This window comes from Melospiza melodia, chromosome Z (genome assembly GCF_035770615.1).
Source record: "Melospiza melodia melodia isolate bMelMel2 chromosome Z, bMelMel2.pri, whole genome shotgun sequence".
NCBI classification, from domain to species: domain Eukaryota; kingdom Metazoa; phylum Chordata; class Aves; order Passeriformes; family Passerellidae; genus Melospiza; species Melospiza melodia.
Genome location: NC_086226.1, coordinates 64,242,980 through 64,259,127, shown reverse-complemented (window position 1 = coordinate 64,259,127; position 16,148 = coordinate 64,242,980). Strand labels below are relative to the sequence as shown.

General features: G+C 44.7%; 3 protein-coding genes across 6 annotated transcripts in view; 2 read left to right on the top strand and 1 right to left on the bottom strand.

Annotated features, from left to right (window-relative positions):
- BDP1 (B double prime 1, subunit of RNA polymerase III transcription initiation factor IIIB) overlaps positions 1-3,636 on the bottom strand; it is a 52,492-nt gene extending 48,856 nt beyond the window's left edge. For both annotated transcript variants that reach the window (XM_063180998.1, XM_063180999.1), the window contains exon 1: positions 3,461-3,636. In XM_063180998.1, coding sequence (XP_063037068.1) covers positions 3,461-3,636 — 176 coding nt within the window. The remainder of the gene's footprint in view (positions 1-3,460) is intronic.
- A 443-nt stretch (positions 3,637-4,079) lies between these two features.
- On the top strand, positions 4,080-8,540 carry LOC134431884 (small EDRK-rich factor 1-like). Its single transcript, XM_063180154.1, has 3 exons — positions 4,080-4,239; positions 7,403-7,511; positions 8,032-8,540. Exons 1-3 carry the CDS (start codon positions 4,233-4,235, stop codon positions 8,102-8,104), a joined length of 189 nt encoding a protein of 62 aa, XP_063036224.1. The 5' UTR covers positions 4,080-4,232; the 3' UTR covers positions 8,105-8,540.
- Positions 8,541-10,235: 1,695 nt separating this feature from the next.
- SMN1 (survival of motor neuron 1, telomeric) lies at positions 10,236-15,603 on the top strand. 3 transcript variants are annotated; one of them, XM_063180134.1, is made up of 9 exons: positions 10,236-10,308; positions 10,389-10,460; positions 10,548-10,673; positions 10,945-11,118; positions 11,521-11,667; positions 12,718-12,789; positions 13,332-13,445; positions 14,337-14,422; positions 15,031-15,603. In XM_063180134.1, exons 1-8 carry the CDS (start codon positions 10,270-10,272, stop codon positions 14,391-14,393), a joined length of 801 nt encoding a protein of 266 aa, XP_063036204.1. In that variant the 5' UTR covers positions 10,236-10,269; the 3' UTR covers positions 14,394-14,422; positions 15,031-15,603. The 3 variants fall into 3 exon arrangements, with proteins under 3 accessions (XP_063036204.1, XP_063036203.1, XP_063036202.1); XM_063180133.1 differs by having other exon boundaries at positions 10,945-11,145; positions 15,035-15,603; XM_063180132.1 differs by having other exon boundaries at positions 10,945-11,145.
- The last annotated feature ends 545 nt before the right edge of the window (positions 15,604-16,148 follow it).

Sequence of the window (16,148 nt, the reverse complement as noted above, 5' to 3'; positions counted from 1 at the left end):
TATGTTGGAACTATGCCTTGGTTCTGTAAGTAAGGACAACCATGGTTCACTTACACATTTTAAAAATGGTGGTCAGAAGTAAATGTTTTCCAAGAAATATAAAAAAGTATAAACACACAGTCAAACTTTTCAAAATTCTCTCCAGCTACTTTCGATGATTCAGGTATATGCTGCAGATTATGTGTTTGCATTTAGCAGCCTCTGTTAAATGGCTGAATCAATTTGTCCCACACTGTGAGTTCATACACATTTTTAGTACAGAAAATCCTTGAGCAAAGAGTTTAGAGGGCTTCTTACATGGTGCCTATTTAGGTGTTTTGAATGAGATCTTGCAAGTTCCACTCAACATCCACTATTCTTTGTACAGCAAAGACATTGGAAAGTAATTCTTCATTCACCGTCTCCACACCATCTATGTTATGTGGAGTTTTTAATTGGAGTGCAGCACTGGATTTCTGAACAGTCAAATAAAATCTAACAGAAAGTGTATAAAAAATTAGAATTCTCTTACAGAATTTTAATTTCCCTGATATTTAACAAAACTTATTCAGTATACAGAAAACAAAACTATGTAAAGTGACTGATGCTACAGACACAGACTTGAGCACCTGTGAATGAAGAGTTAAGTGTCTGCCCCTCCACTTTCCCTCATGAAGAAGCTGTAGATTGCAATGAGGTCTCCCCTCAGTCTCCTCCAGGCTGAACAGAACAAGTGACCTCACCACTCCTCATCCAGCTTCACCTCAAGGCCTCACCATCTTTGTTGCCCCCCCCCTCCTTGGATGCTCTTTAACAGCTCAATGTCTTTCTTATACTGTGGCACCCTGAACAGCCCCCAGCACTGGAGGTGAGGCTGCCCCAGAGCAGAGCAGAGCAGAGCAGGACAATCCCCTCCCTTGCCTGGCTGTGATGCTGTGCCTGATGCACCCCAGCACACGGGTGGCCATCCTGGCTGCCAGGGCACTGCTGGCTCATGTTCAACTTGACATGAACCAAGACCCTCGGGTCATTTTCCTCCAGTCTCTTGTTCCCCGATCTGTCCATACACTCAGAGCTGCCTCACCCCAGGTGCAGAATCTGGCACTTTCCCTTTTTGAACTTCATATGCCTGGTGTTTGCCCAGCCCTCCAATTTGCTGAGGTCTCTCTGCAGGGCCTCCCTGTCCTCAAGAGAGTCAACAGGTATCATGTGCATTTTGTATCCTGGGCAAACTTACTTAATATACCTTTGAAATCTGTGTCCAGGTCATTTGTGAAGCTGTTGAGGAGCTCAGGGCTGAGATGGAGGCCTGTGGAACCCCACCAGTGACAGGTCACCGGTCTGATGTCACCCATTCACTGTAACCCAACCCATGAGCCAGTTGCTCACCCATCACATGATGTGTTCATCCAGGTGTGTGCTAGATGTTTTGTCCAGAAGGAAGGATAGTGTGAGAGCCAGTATGGAAAGCTCTACTGAGGTCCAAGAAATTTTCATGAACTGGCTTCCTGGTCAGCTAGGTAGGCTACCCTGTCAGAAGGCTATATGGCAAAGGCCTGTTTTGAGGCCATGAGAACAGACTGGAGTGCTTTTCAGAGTCACACCAATATCTAGTTTTGAAACTTAAAATTATATTACACTGATGCACCTGTTAAATTGCAAACACAAAAGTCTTTTACAAATCTCCTGAAACAGCAACAATAGCCTCTAAGCAAAAAATGGTAAAAATTTCTTAATTAAAAAAAAAAAAACAACAGATAGCCAAGGATCCAGTAAGGTGATTGCTGTAACATAAAAATTACATCCTGAAGCACAATGTAAAACAAGTAAAGATGTAAGACACAAGTTGAATAAAAGGGTTTCCTAAAGATATGCCATGCCAACTAGTCTGATACCTGAATTTCCAGCCACTGAAACAGAAGACACTAACACTGTTTCATCATGCTGTCATAAGGGGCAAGCTTCAACTGAAAGAATAAAGGTATTTATGAAAGACTCAAACCCAGCTGTACAAAAGAAGTGTGAATGTTGTTCTGAAGAACGATTATCAGACTGAGGATGTCCTGAAACAGTGATCTGTACTGCCTTTGGTGGGGACAGAGTTAACTTCCTTCACAGTAGCTCACACGGTGCTGTTTCAGAATTGTGACACAAGGGCACTGACAGCACACCCTGTTTTCAGCTAATGCTGAGCAATGATTGTGCAGCAACAGGGTCGTTGCTCACAGTGCACCGTGGCTGACCACTGGGGATCAGCAAGAAGCTGGGAGGGGACGAAGCCAGGACAGCTGATCTCAGAAGATGGAAGGGCTACCCCACACCATGTGACATTGTGCTCCTCAATAAAACCCAGGGGAAGAAGAAAGAAAGGACATTTGGAGTTATGGCATTTGTCTTCCCAAGTACCTGTTATGAGTGATTGATCCCTTCCTTCCTGGAGACAATACAGCACCTGCAGGTAGTGCTGAATGAATCCCCAGTTCTGCTTTACTTATGTGCACAGGATCTACTGAACTGTCTTTATCTTGACACAACTTTTCTCACACTTTTGCCGTTTTGATTTTCTGCCCATCTCACAAGGCTGGGAGGGGCAGGGGTGTGGGGAAGCAAGCAAGAAACTGGGTGGGGTTTAGCAACCAGCCAGGCTTAACCTACAACAGGGAAGTCCTCAGGGAGGGCCAGTCCTAAGGCCAACTTTACCACGTGCTTCCATCACAATAAAAAGCCCTTTAAGAACTTAAAAAATAGACAAATAAAGCGCGCAAAAAGGGAGAAAGTCCTCCCTTGCCAATGCATAAAGAAATGAACATAAAACAGCAAATGCTGTAGGAATACAAAATCAAACTCATCTGGTTACAGAGCACAAACAATTTTTGCAGCACACAACAAACCAGAGCTACTGGCTGCCGTGGAGTCAGAAATAATGAATGTCGGACCACACTGGGCCCCTCCTTTGCAGTCTTCACTTACAGAATCACAGGAGCAACTGGGCTGGAAAACACCTCGAGATCGTGGAGTCCAACCTTTGAGCCAACACCACCTTGTCAACCAGACCACAGCACTAAATGCTACATCCAATCTTTCCTTAACCACCTCCAAGGAAGTCACCACTCCACCACCACCCGGGGCAGCCAATTGCAATGTTATTCCAGGACCTGCTGCACAACGGCAGTGAAGAAACGCGGGTTCATCTTAGGCTGCGAACACCCCCGAGTCCTTGTCTGACAACCCTGGACACGGAGTCACCGGGCACCGACCGCACGCGTCTTCCACGAGGTCTGCAGGACGAGCCAGCGCCCTTTCACAGCACTGACAACGAGACGGTGACGGGCCACGGCACGCAGCGCTACGCAGAGCCACCGCAACCTCCCGGGATCCGCCGGGTTCCTGCCCCGCACAGCCCCATCCCGCTCCCGGGGATCCGCGGCCCAGTGTCCCCGGCGGCCCGACACAGCGCCAGGGGAAGTTCGGCGGGACTCACCTCTCTGCCCGCCGCGCATCCGCCGATTCCGCCGCGGTCCCTGCTCCGTCCGCCGCCGGGGTGTCCGAACCTGGGGGTTCCGGCGGCTCCGTGTCCACCCCGCCAGCGCCGGTGGCGGCGGCCCTGCCCGGGGGCCGCACATTGGGTCGCACGGTGAGACGGGCCCGCCGGAACATGGCGGCGGCGCCGGGAGAGGCGCGCGCCGGGCGCTCCCGGGACAGGCGCGAACTCGGCGGCGTCAGCAGCGCGCGGCGGCGTGCGCCCGCTGATGCCGCGAGCCCGGCCGGCTCACGGCGTGCCGCCCCGGCGGCGCGCCCCGCGACGTCATCAGCGTGCGCCGACCAGGAAAGGAGCGGCAGGAGGCGGAGCCTCTACGGGGCAACCAATAACGGCGCCGTAGCCGCCTGTAAGGCCCCGACAGCTCCTCAGCCGGCTCTCAGCAACTCTCCAGGCGCTCGTTTCGTCTCCGAGCCCAGGCTACTACACCAAACCCCCACCCTCTCCCTCACCCCCGAGCCCAGGAGGACGCACGACACCAATCTCGCAGGGCTCCCGCCCACGGGGTGGGAGGCAGCGGCGCGCGTCCCGCTGATTGGGCCAAGCCCGCGCGGCGCCGTGACGTCAGCGACCAGCGAGGTGCCATAAGGGGCAACGGCAGCAGGCAGCGCCTCAGACGGTTCCGGCGGTGGCAGCGGCGGTCGGTGGTTGTCGGCAGGTGGTTAGCGGTAGCGGTGCGAGCCGTAGTGGTGCTTCGCGGCCTGATCGTCTCGCCATGACCCGTGAGTACTGGGGGCTGCTTGGGGCCTGTCGGGTCGTGAAGTGGGCGGTGGGACTTGGGCTGATCTCCTGGTCGGCTCCAGGCGTGAGCGCGACGCCGAGGGCAGTCCGGCTGGAGGTGATGCCTGGGCCGGGGTCTGAGAGTCGGCCTCTGTGTGAGGCCGCTGCCGCGTCCGGCTCTTTGCGGACTTGGCGTCCCACCAGCGCAATCTCGCCCATAGTGAGTGCATGGGGAGGAGGCTTTTACCCACGTTCTGCCGCCGTCCGAAGCTGGAGGCGAAAATATCCTCCTCCGCCTTCTGGCGTATCAGTGGTGGCGGGACCGGGGGCAGGAATTAAGGTGATGATGGGCTGAAACAACAGCCACCCTTCATTTCAGTCCCGGCTGCCACCAAGACTGAAAATAAAGGACTTTTATATCAGTGCTGAACATTGGATACTCTGCTGTTTAAGCTGAGGTTGTTGAGGCTGTTGTTGAAAGGGCAGGAGCACTCTGTAAATCGTCACCGCGTTCAGTGCTGGTGAGCAGCAGTGTTCGTACACCCGCTCTAAAATGGCGGAGAACTGTGAACCGGACCCAGGATGCTCCGGCTCCCGACTGCTGGGAGGGCTCCTGTGCCTTCTGCCTGCAATGTCGGGCAGTACAGAAACTCCTAGTGTTTCATTGAGCTCGTGCTTTTACATTCACTCGAAAAAACACAGTTTTGAGGCTGTGCTTTTACATTCATCTGGAAAATACAGTTCTGAGAGCCCACAGCTGCTGAAGTGCAGCTGAAGACCTGGAACGTAAACAGTTTGTGCACAGAACATAATAAAGAAGCGCATTTAGGATTTTTGTTGGCGTTTTTATTCTCCTGGAGTTGAAAGAGCAAAGACAAGTTGAAATGAGGTGTATGTCTTGCATAAGCAGGCCGGGATGGGGATGCTTGAGGAGGAATGTATAAAGGAATGTATAAGCAGGAGTGTACTGCTCTTTTTGGCTCTTTTTGTGGTAGTTCATGCTTGCATTTCAGGAAGCTGAATTGTCTTCTGTTGGAACAATTTCATGGAAGATTTAGGTTGATATTACAGAATGAAGAAAACACCAGTGATTCCCTTGATGGTAGGGACACTTATTCAGCATCCTAGAGGATGTAATGGGACCAAATAGTCCTTGGCAATGTTTATGTGGAAGCAGTGATGGTAGAAGTAAGTTTTACTTCAGAGAATTGTTTGGTATTCTGTGCATTCTGTATTGCTCAGCTTTTCTATCTTCTCTGCTTTGTTGTGCCAGCTGCTTTTCAGTGATACAGTTGAGTTCTGTTCCTAATTTTAAAACCTTACCGTGTCTATGGAAAAACTCTGCAGAGCCCATGTCTGCAGAGTCTGCTTGGAAAACAAGGAAGAACCGGAATTTAAGGGTGGAGAGTAACTGCTCATAAGGAAGTACATGAGGTTTGGGGTGGAGGGTAATTCTGGCTTTAGCAGATCGTTTTTACTTCCTCTCTGTTTACTTCATGATAAAAGAAGAGACTTCTGGTTTTTGGTGGGTTTTTTTTGTTTTGTTTCGGTTTTTTTTTAAGCACAGTAGAAGAGCTCTTTCATTGCTGCTCTGTCCTTCATATAACGTTCTGGCCTCCTGAGTACCAGAAAACTCAGGAACCATTTATGGCCTGGAATGTGTCATCTGCTCATGAGTCATCAAGTTCTAATCAACACTAGTACTGCCAGAGACAGCTGGTTTGCTTCAGTCTCTGAACAAACAGCTGCCCTTCTTCTAGATGGACTCTGGGGACAGGATGCTAGTGAGGATGATGAGTAGAGTTCTCTTAGCTTTTCCAAAAGGTAGTACTTATGTCCTGTCACAGACAAAAGTTATCTTCCAAGACAAGAGTGGTCCTTGGGAAGCAGCAGTCATACAGGGCTGTTTTCACTTGAGCTTCTGGCATCTCTTACCAGGCAGTCCATCGGCTGTTGTGAAGAATGCACAAACCCCTGCTTCTGCAGGGTTGATCTTGTCTACTTGTTGACATGGCAGGTACCTTTGTGTGCTCAGAAATGGTGTGGGTACAAAGTGGTGGATCATACCAGCAGGTTGTTGTTTAAAAGTGACCTAGTCCTAAGATGCTTTTGTAGACCAGAAATTACAGGCACCTCAAGACTGAGATATCTGGCTTTGAGACTGAAAGATGGCATAGACAGTCTTAATAATGGAGAGAGACTGAAAAGGGAGACAACAGAAATTATGGAGAGGTGGAATTGTCGTTTATGAGTAAAAAAGATCGTGTTAGTTCAACAGGACAAATGATTATGCGTAGCATATCTGGAACACTGTCAGTGCAAAAGAAGTAGAGCAAGAAGTACCAAGCCAGTGAACCAGGTCTGGCAGGTTGGAGCAAAATAGAACTACGGAAGAGAATACTGAGGAGAGATTGTCAGCTAATGCAGAAGATCTTTCAGTCTTTGGCCATTGCCTGGAAGACCCTGAGTATTTAGATAGATAGTTTTGTTGTTGTGCCCTCAGGAACTTTGTGTGATCAAAGAGACTGCATTCCTATCTTGTTGGTAGTGGTGGGGAGAGCTGTTTTTTCCCTGAAGTGTCCTCCCTCTCTACTGGCAGGGATGTGCGTTTGTGTCTTTATATACATACAGAAGTAATGTTACTCTTCTCACTTATGTTGAAGTAATGCCACCCAGTTGCTAAGGCCCAGGCTTACATTCTGCACTTTATTTCAAATTTAAAAAACCTTTTGAGGTCATCTCTTGAATAGTCTTTGTGTGCTGTCAATTTCAGTGCTGTTACTTCAGTCTAAAATTAATTTGTAAGCTATATCAAATGCTGGAATGTGTTTGAGAGTGGATGGCTTGTCTTTGGATGAGTTACTGACATGATTTTGCCCAGCCTGTTGGTGTGATGGTTTTTCTTCAGCCTTTTGTGGCAAACTACATTTTGTTTCTGTAAGGAATATTAGAATTATGGTAATCTCTTGAACATGACGTATAGAATTTAAAAAGTAACTCTGAGCCTTTAATTTCTCCTGTTGTACACTGAGATAGCAGGTATGACCATACCAGCTGTACACATTGTGCCAAACAGTACTGCCTTTATAACAGACTTTTACACAGGTACACTGTGTGAGGAAAAAACAAGTGGCAGTACTTGTTTAACTGTTTATTATCTTGCAGGCGGGAACCAGCGTGAACTTGCTCGCCAAAAGAACCTGAAGAAAACTCAGGAGATCCACAAAGGCAAAAGGAAAGAAGATAGCTTGTCTGCTTCTCAGAGGAAACAGAGGTAAGATCTAGTAAAGTTGAGTAAATGTTTAGGCTGAAAAAGAGAGGCAGATGGGTCAGAAAGAATCCAGTGTCTTAGTTAACATAACATTTAAATATACTGTGTTTTATTCATTGGCTAATCACTTGCCAGAGCATAAACTGATGATTAAATTTTGCTGTCTCTGCTGTTAAAAATATGTATTTTTATTATGCCCTGTAATGCTTTTTAATTTTTGTGACCAGATTTTTGCCTACTGCAAACAGGAAAAGATTGTGTAATGCTTTCTTTAAGATGTTTGATCCATTTTGTCCTTTACTTCTAAAACCAAAAGAATTATATGAGGTGTACTAATCAAGTGAATTGTCTGCCTCATGGAGTAACGCATGCACTGAAAAAAACGGGATAATAAAACACTCTGCTTGTGGCTTACTGAGAAATTATTTTTTCCTTTTTCCAAGTGGGAGTTACTAAAGGGAGGGAACTCTGCTTAGAAAAATTGTGAGCCAGTATCTGATATGCAGCTGTTTTTACTTCACAGGGACTCTGAAATCATGCAGCAAAAGCAAAAAGCAGCTAATGAAAGGAAGTCTCTGCAGGCAGGAGCAAAATGAGCTGCCACTATGGAGAAGATAGAGTGCACCAATGAAGCAGAAGGACCTAGAAGATCATTCATAAAAGTGTCCAGTCATTAAATGATTAAACATTTATTGTGCAGAGTTGTTCAATTATCATTAGTTAGAGTATTTTCTGGTTACTATAGGCCTAGATGTCTACAGTGCTCTTTCAAAACTGAGTACACTCTTCTGCATGTCTGTGAATAAAAGTACTAAGCAATAGCTTTATTCTAGCTTTTGCTGCATTTGTTAGTTTTACTTAATGGTTCCAGTAACAGAATTTCTAAATCTACAGTTAGACCAGATTTCGTTGCCTGAATTCTTGAAAGTACAGCTACGTTCAGAATGGAACATACTTGTAAAATGTGCTTAACTTTGCAGAGGTCTGAACTGTAAATTTCAAAATATTTTTCCAATAAAATGTTGCATGAAATACTGTCTAGTCTGAAATGGTTATGCTTCATAATCAGTTGATTTCCAAGAAGTTACCAAGAACATAAGGAATGGATCATCTTGTGGAGAAATGCAGTATAACAACGTAAGTGTAATATAAAGTATAAATAAAGTTTATAAGAAATGCATATTATAAGCACCCTTACATGTAGTTTAAATCTGCCCTATAGGAAAAATGCCTCTTGACTTGCAGACTTTGGTGTAAAAAGTGACTCAATCGAGTCCTGATACCAACTTTAATAAGCTGCAGGCTTGATGTTAATGAGTTCCAATGGAAGCAGATCTTGAAGTTGTCACACCACTAAAATGATTTGAAATTACTGCTTCAACCTGCCTCAGGACTGTAAGTTAGTGTGGAAAAATTCAGCCCGTGCTTCACAGGGATGCTTGAGTATTTTGTGTACTGACCAGGGGAAAACTTGGGGAAAATTCCCTGGTGATCATCCAGGAGCCACTCTGGCAGTCAGTCACATTCACACCACCTGAGCTGGGAATGAAGCCTCTTCACAGCTACACCCCTCACACTCACATTAAGCCCAGGATTCCTTATCAGCACAACCCCATGTTTCCTGTGGCAGTCTCAGACATCCTGATGTTCAATAAAATTTAGTCTTGATGAAATAACTAACAAAAGTCACAGCTCCACTTGGTGCCTCTGGGAGGGACCCTAAACAAAGGAACCTCTGGGCTTTTATACCCTCCCAGTCTAGGTCTGGGTGTGGCTCCTGCTGTGTCTCAGTTCCGCGGGCTGGTGCCACAAGTCCCCGTGCCTTTTGTTGTGCGGCGGGCTGGCCTCTAGCCTTGCTCTCACCAGCTGCCTGCACTGAATGTTCCTCAGCAACTGATCCAGTCTCCAGAGAAAGATTTTGAAGCCTCTGCTTTTTAAACTGTGTTCTATCTAAGTGTATTCATTCATTGGTAACAGGCCCCTGGCACAGCTTGAGGAGAGCTGGAAGGAACATGTAGCTGGTGCTGGCAATGTAACACCTGCAGTAGTTGAGAAGTTAAGCAAATTCACAGAATTTTAGGGGTGGAAGGGACCTGTGGAGATCATCCAGTCCAAGCCCCCTCCAAAGCCAGGGGGTCAGCTGGGGCACATGCCACAGGAATGTGCCCAGGTGAGGTCTGAATGTCTCCAGAGAGGGAGATTCCATGACTTCCCGGGCAGCCTGTTCCAGTGCTCTGCCACCCTCAATGTAAAGAAATTCTGTCTATTGAGGTGGAACTTGTGTTTCACTTTATGGTCTTTACTGCTTGTCCTGTCGCAGAGCACCACCGAAAAGAATCTGGCACCATCCTCTGGGCACCTGCCTTCGAGATATTTGTGCGTTTTGATGAGATCCTCTCTCAGTCTTTTGTCTGGACTGAACAGGCTCGACTCCTGCAGTCTCTGACCATAACAGAGATGCTCCAGACCCCAAATCATCTTTGGGACCCCTTGCTGGACCCTTTTCCGTAGCTCCTTGTCTTTCCTGTACTGATGAGCCCAACTGAGCGCTGCACCAGTTCCTTCGCTCGCCTGTCGTTGGCTCGCTCCCGGCTCCCGCCGCGCAGCTCGCCGGGGCGGGTTTCCCGGCAGAGCAGGCCCAGGGAAGCACGCGGATCCCGGCGGATCCCGGCGGCCCCCGGCGGCCCGGGCTCGGCCGCGCCCCTTCCGGCGGCGGGGCGGGCGCGGCGCTCGGCGCGTGCGCGGCGGCGGGCGCGCGGCCATGGCGGACGCGGTGCTGTTCCGGCGCGGCACCGGGCAGGTGGGAGCGGCGGGGCGGGCCGGGAGCGGGGCCGGGAGCGGGGCCTCGCCATGGCTCTAACCCGTGTGTGGCCTCCCCAGAGCGACGACTCGGACATCTGGGACGACACGGCCCTCATCAAGGCGTACGACAAGGCGGTGGCCTCCTTCAAGGCAAGGGGTCGGCGCGGCCGGGGCTGGATGCTGGGGATGAGGCCGCTGGATTGGCATTTATTGGTTTTCTTCTTTCTCTTCCTTAAGAATGCCTTAAAAAATGGGGAGTGCTCGGAGCCTTCAGACACGCAGGAGCAGCGCCTGGTGATAAAGAGAAAAAAACATAAAAAGAACAGAAATAGGAACAAGAGCAATACAGCAGCTTTGAAACAGGTCGTCTCATTTGTAAATACCAGTGTTGCTTGTGCTGCACGTTGTACTTCCAGACGCAGAAATGGCTGCTTCATCACCTTGAGAGTAACATTTTAGGATGGTGGTGTGGGGTGATGACGTAATAAACTTTAGGTTACATAGGGGAATTTCAGTAAATGCAAAGGAAACACTGTAGGTGGGATCCATCTTTCTGGACAGAAAGTAGCTTAGGAAAAGGTACGTTCTGCCCAGCCACGTAGGTATTTACATGCTTCTCTTGCTTCTTTTGCAGTGGAAAGTTGGTGACAGCTGCAGTGCTGTTTGGTCTGAGGATGGCAATTTGTATCTAGCAACTATTGCCTCCATCAACCAGAAGAGAGGCACATGTGTTGTCACCTACACAGGATATGGAAATCAGGAGGAGCAGAACTTATCTGATTTGCTTCCCCCAACCAGCGATGAAACAGTAAATGGGATGGGGCATTCTGGGGAGGTGAGGGACTTTTTCATTCTTCTGTGAGGAGTTGGGAAGGGGGAGAATCAACTTCTTTTAATATGTCCGGTGGTGCTGCTGGTGTTCAGAGTGAGAAGTGATGCACAGTTCTGTTGTAAACGCACACAAGCTGATGGAGGGAATGAAAGCATCCCTTTACTTCTTGAACTCAGCATGGAAGGGAGTGGACAACAAGAAATTCACCAGTGAAAGACAACATAGCTAAAATGATGAGCAGATAAAGTTACTCCTGTGTAGGACTGGGAGGGCTGGAGAGGGAGGGACGTGAATGAGACTTTCCAAGCTTTTTTGCACTAAAATTGCTTTTGTAAACTCCTGTTTAGTGCATGTCATAAAAATGTCTTTGTCTTCTAGAATGAAAATGAGACTCCATATTCAACAGATGAAAGTGAAAAATCTTCCCAGTCACCTCGAAACAAAAGCAACTGCACAAAAGCAAGATTTTCCCCTCAAAACTTGAGATTTCCCACACCACCACCACCAGCCCCAGGCCTAGGAAGAGTAAGTTCAACCTTAATTGAAATAATTTATGTACCATTGCTAAGTATGGTATTACTGTGAATCCTGAGACAATATGATATTTATTATCATATAGCAGCATTTTGAGAATGGATGTACAGATATGCATGTCAGCATCTCTTGGTCTGCCATTTTGTAATTATCTGGCCTGGATATAGTCCTTCTGCAGTGCTGCTGTGACAAGAACCTTCTAACATTTGCCTTCCAATTGCCTTTTAACTTAGAAAAGGGATATTGTTCCCTGGATTCTGGTGGTGTGATTAATGACAGTGCTGTTGATGTTTTAAGATTTTGCATTTTCTAGCCAATTGGTATGCTTCACTTCACAGGACATTTAAGGTAGTAAAGGTGATGCCCACATGTCACAGAGACATGTCAGCTGTAGCTGCTCTCTTGAATTAGGAGTGATGGGATATTGATACACCCCTCAGTTTTCCTATTGTGTATGAGTCTAAATAATAGTGCAGTTATTTTCTGAAACACAGCATTATGTTTTCTAAATGTTACTGTTTGTGCAAGATTTTTTTATAGGATTCTATTTTCTCTTTTTTTCTGCTGTGTCAGTAGATTTGTATCTAGATCTTTATTTAAGGATATTCACTAGCACAATGGAATTTAGTCAGTTTTTGCCCCCTCTGCACAGGAGCAGAGAAATTATGTTTTCCTGTGTGAATATTTGATCTGTTTCTTCCTGTTGAGAGTGTGACCATTGACTTCCACTTAGGAAACCCTTTTGAAAATACTTTTAAAAATGCTTCTAAACAGAGCCCTGCTTCAGCTGTGTTTACCTCAGTGACATGAATAATTTTAAGCTGCACTTCTCAGGTTGTGGAATGTGCCTCAGAAATAGCTATTTTCACTATTATATACATGTCTGTATTTTCATTAAATTGCTGCAGTGTGTTATCTGTTGTTCAAGGTACGTGAATTGTTTCACATAATTCTCTTAAGTAAAATGCTAATACCCCAAATTCCCTTTTAATTTATACTCTTCTACTTTTTTTTTTTTTTTTTTTTTTTTTTACCATGTAGTCTGGATCAAAATTCAAGGCACCTCCCTCATTTTTATCGTGCTGGCCCCCACCCTTCCCACCAGGACCACCAGTAAGTGACAGAAGGATGGGGAAGATGAGCATTGGTGATCTCAGGTTTTCTTGCTGAATGTGCTTTACTTTAAAACTACCTTTAGTTTTACTAAAACTACCTTTAGTTTTAGAACATATTTGTTCCGTTTGCCTGCATTTTTCATATATTTGTTAACACATTTAGTTCCAAATACTATGATAATCTAACATAGGAGGTCTGATTTGCACTCATTTCTGTGACAGTGAAGCTGTTGGTCAGAATACCAAGGGGTAGATTATTTGAAGAAACTACACTTTAAGTTAACAGCATTTCACTGAAGAAGATAGTATTTTTCCCTAGTAACACTTTTTGTTTACAATACTCCTGTGGAGCTACAGCAGTTTTGTTTTTCCTAGGCTTTGGAAATTACATGTGTTCAGGAGACATAATCTCGGACTCTTATTCATATTGAGGATATGTTCCTATTTTTCAGTTTTATGTTTTAATCTTATAGAATTAGGTGCTCTCTAACCTGGGAAACACCCTATTGAAACACAGACATTTCCTTTGTGATTCCTTAGTTGATTCCTCCTCCTCCACCACCCATGAGGCCAGAATCTGCTGAGGACGACGAAGCATTGGGGAGCATGTTGATAGCCTGGTACATGAGTGGTTACCACACTGGATATTACCTGGTATGTGCTGCTGTCGTTTGAAGTGTCTTGGTAATTTTGCACTGCTATTGGTGCTTCTGTTTGCAGCAAGAAGCCATACAGGGAGGGCTGCTTTTTAGGTCTCATATTCTGATTTAGAGTTGCTACATTTAATGGTGTTTTGTGTTGTGTAAGTACTGAGTTGAGTAGAATTCATGTGAGCCAGCATATATATATATATATATATATATGTATATATATATTTATATATATATACATTTGTTGATGTTTTTGTACTTTGTTTGACTGGGGGAGTCCTGTCACGTACTTTTATAGCCACTGTTTTACAGCTATTTAAAAAAAAACAATTCTGTCTTTGTAGACAGATGGAGTAAATACGATTATTTTTCAGTAGTCTTCTATGTATTTTCTTTCAGTATGAGTGGTGGTATCACACTTATGATCAGATTTGTCACTTTTGCAGAGATTGTTCATCAGTAATTGTTTCATATCATTGTGGAGGTCCAGTAGAAACTGTCAACATAGTTGTGAAAATCTGTGACTTGTATTATTGACTCATATTTTCATCTGTGCACTTATGAAGAAAGAAAATTATGTGATTAACTACTGTTTGTACTGAGGAAGTTGGAAATGGAAGAGTTTGTGCTTCAGGTTACATATAACCATGGATTGCTTTAATTTACTTTCAGTTGAACGTGTTTGAAATTATTTTGTATAGTCTCTGATTGTAAAGAGGACATGTAGTTGGGCTTTCAAAACTGTTTCTAAACTGCCCATTTTGATTTCCAAAGAAAGTTTAAAACTGATTTGTTGAGGACTGAAAAAGATTGTCCAGAAGTGTTTTTGTTCTGCAACTAAAGCTTTTATTTGCATGTTGGCCAAACCAAGATTTTACTAAATTGTATCCTATAGGGTTTAAAACAAAGCCGAATGGAAGCAGCGCTGGAGAGAGAAACACATAGAAAGTAACCACGTACCCACCATTGTTCTGAAGGATTGTAAGTATTGCAGCTTTGTGATAAATGAAGATACAGTCAAGTTTTGAACTCCCTTCAGAAACCTCTTGGCTTTGGGACTTCCATCCATTCTTACGGCTCTCTGAAAAGACTACTTCTGCCAGTAGTAATCCCTTCTTTGCAGCTGTGGAATTGTATTTTTGTAGCTAGAATGAAGGAAAGTATTCATTGCTCTGATAAGAGTTTTAACTACAGCATCACGATTAACAGTGCAGCTTATTTGAATTATTAATGGTTCATAGTGGGCTGTTCTTGGAACAAAAGGTTGTAAGTGAAATGCAGTTTTTTCATCTGTGTTTCCTTACACAGATGGGAAGGTTGTAGCTAAATTTATTTTCAGGACAAATGCAATTTGGTAATGTTGAGCAGTTCTGTTTTCAGTACTTCAGTACCTATGCTTTTATTTGAAATGCTTTGTCCAGAATTCTCCAGTGTATTGTTCACTTCCTTATAAAACAAAAGTATAGTCTCCTGGGGAATTTTTTTCTGATTTTCTCTGACCACATGTAATTCCTGTGTAATTTAGTAGTTCTTATGTGTGTTTAAAACAACAAAGCTCTTTTATACTAATTTTTGCTTCTTTTTTAAAGCCAGGTACAAATCTTTTCCACTGAGAGGTGTGTATCACTTATGCATTGGTGGTTGATGGTGAAGAACTGAATTTTATCAAGACAATTAGTCATAACATTTTCGTAACACTGAGCTGTCCCTGTTAACAAATAAATAACTTCAGAATAGTAATTGAATGTGCATTGAAATGAGCTCTTTCTTAAAGACTTGTAGTAAATGTATTGCAAAGTACTGCAGCAACAAAATACTTTTTACTTCCCTGAGGCAATTTCAAGTCGTCTTACTATATGATAGATTTAACTCTTTTGACCCCATGTGATAGATTTCATATATCTCTCAACATGTTTTGCATTCCTTCGACTTTCTGTCAGAATGGCAGCACCAGAACAATTCATTATGGAATCCTCTTAGGCGAGAACTATGGCGGCAGTGTGTGTTACAATGGCCACTGGTGGCACTGGCATGGAAAACAATGTACTGTCACAGTAGGAGGGACATCTTACAGGTCTGATTAGAATCATGAAATATGACAGCTTTTTTCAGGAAGGCTATTGTCTTGTTTCAAATGTGTGAATAAAGTTCTACTTCTTAAACTTTGAGTTTAGGGATGTATTTTGTTTTGGGGTGTTCTTTGTTTTGAGCTTCCATAGGCATCTCTTGGTGGGATGAGTGGCTGAAATGCAGCAGAAAGCCTTGATGTGTTGCCTTTCTCTGAGTACCATTACTGAAAGCAAAATAGGGAAAGCCTGTGGAGAGGTAAGTATGGACATAGGTTTCAGCCCTTACAAGGTAGGTCTGAATTTTACTCTCCTCTACTCCTAGTAGAGGCTGCAGCCACAAAACCAGGCAATAATTTAGTTCATGCCAGTGCTTTGCTTTTCAGTGAAATACAGCTGTGAACTTAACTGCATTCACTTCCTTTTCCTACTGTGGTCTTTCCATATATGTCAAAAATACAGTTTTCCCACAAGTAATTGAGCAAAAAGAGACTTACTTATATTTTGCCTAAGCTACTTTGAAAGCTTTTTTTTTTTTAATTGTCTAGGTGATGTAAATTAAGACTGATTGCAGTGAGGCAAAGGTTCTAAATCATCTTTTCAGATTGCTGAAGAGGCAGAACTGCCCTCTGCTTCAATCA

What these genes read in the sequence shown, in the direction of transcription:
- SMN1 (XM_063180133.1), top strand. Translation starts at nt 10,270, where the DNA reads ATGGCGGACGCGGTGCTGTTCCGGCGCGGCACCGGGCAG. An exon ending in CAGCCCCAGGCCTAGGAAGA is followed by an intron (nt 11,668 to 12,717) that starts GTAAGTTCAACC and finishes TTTACCATGTAG; the next exon opens with TCTGGATCAAAATTCAAGGC. An exon ending in CCTTCCCACCAGGACCACCA is followed by an intron (nt 12,790 to 13,331) that starts GTAAGTGACAGA and finishes GTGATTCCTTAG; the next exon opens with TTGATTCCTCCTCCTCCACC.
- LOC134431884 (XM_063180154.1), top strand. An exon ending in GCTTCTCAGAGGAAACAGAG is followed by an intron (nt 7,512 to 8,031) that starts GTAAGATCTAGT and finishes TTTACTTCACAG; the next exon opens with GGACTCTGAAATCATGCAGC.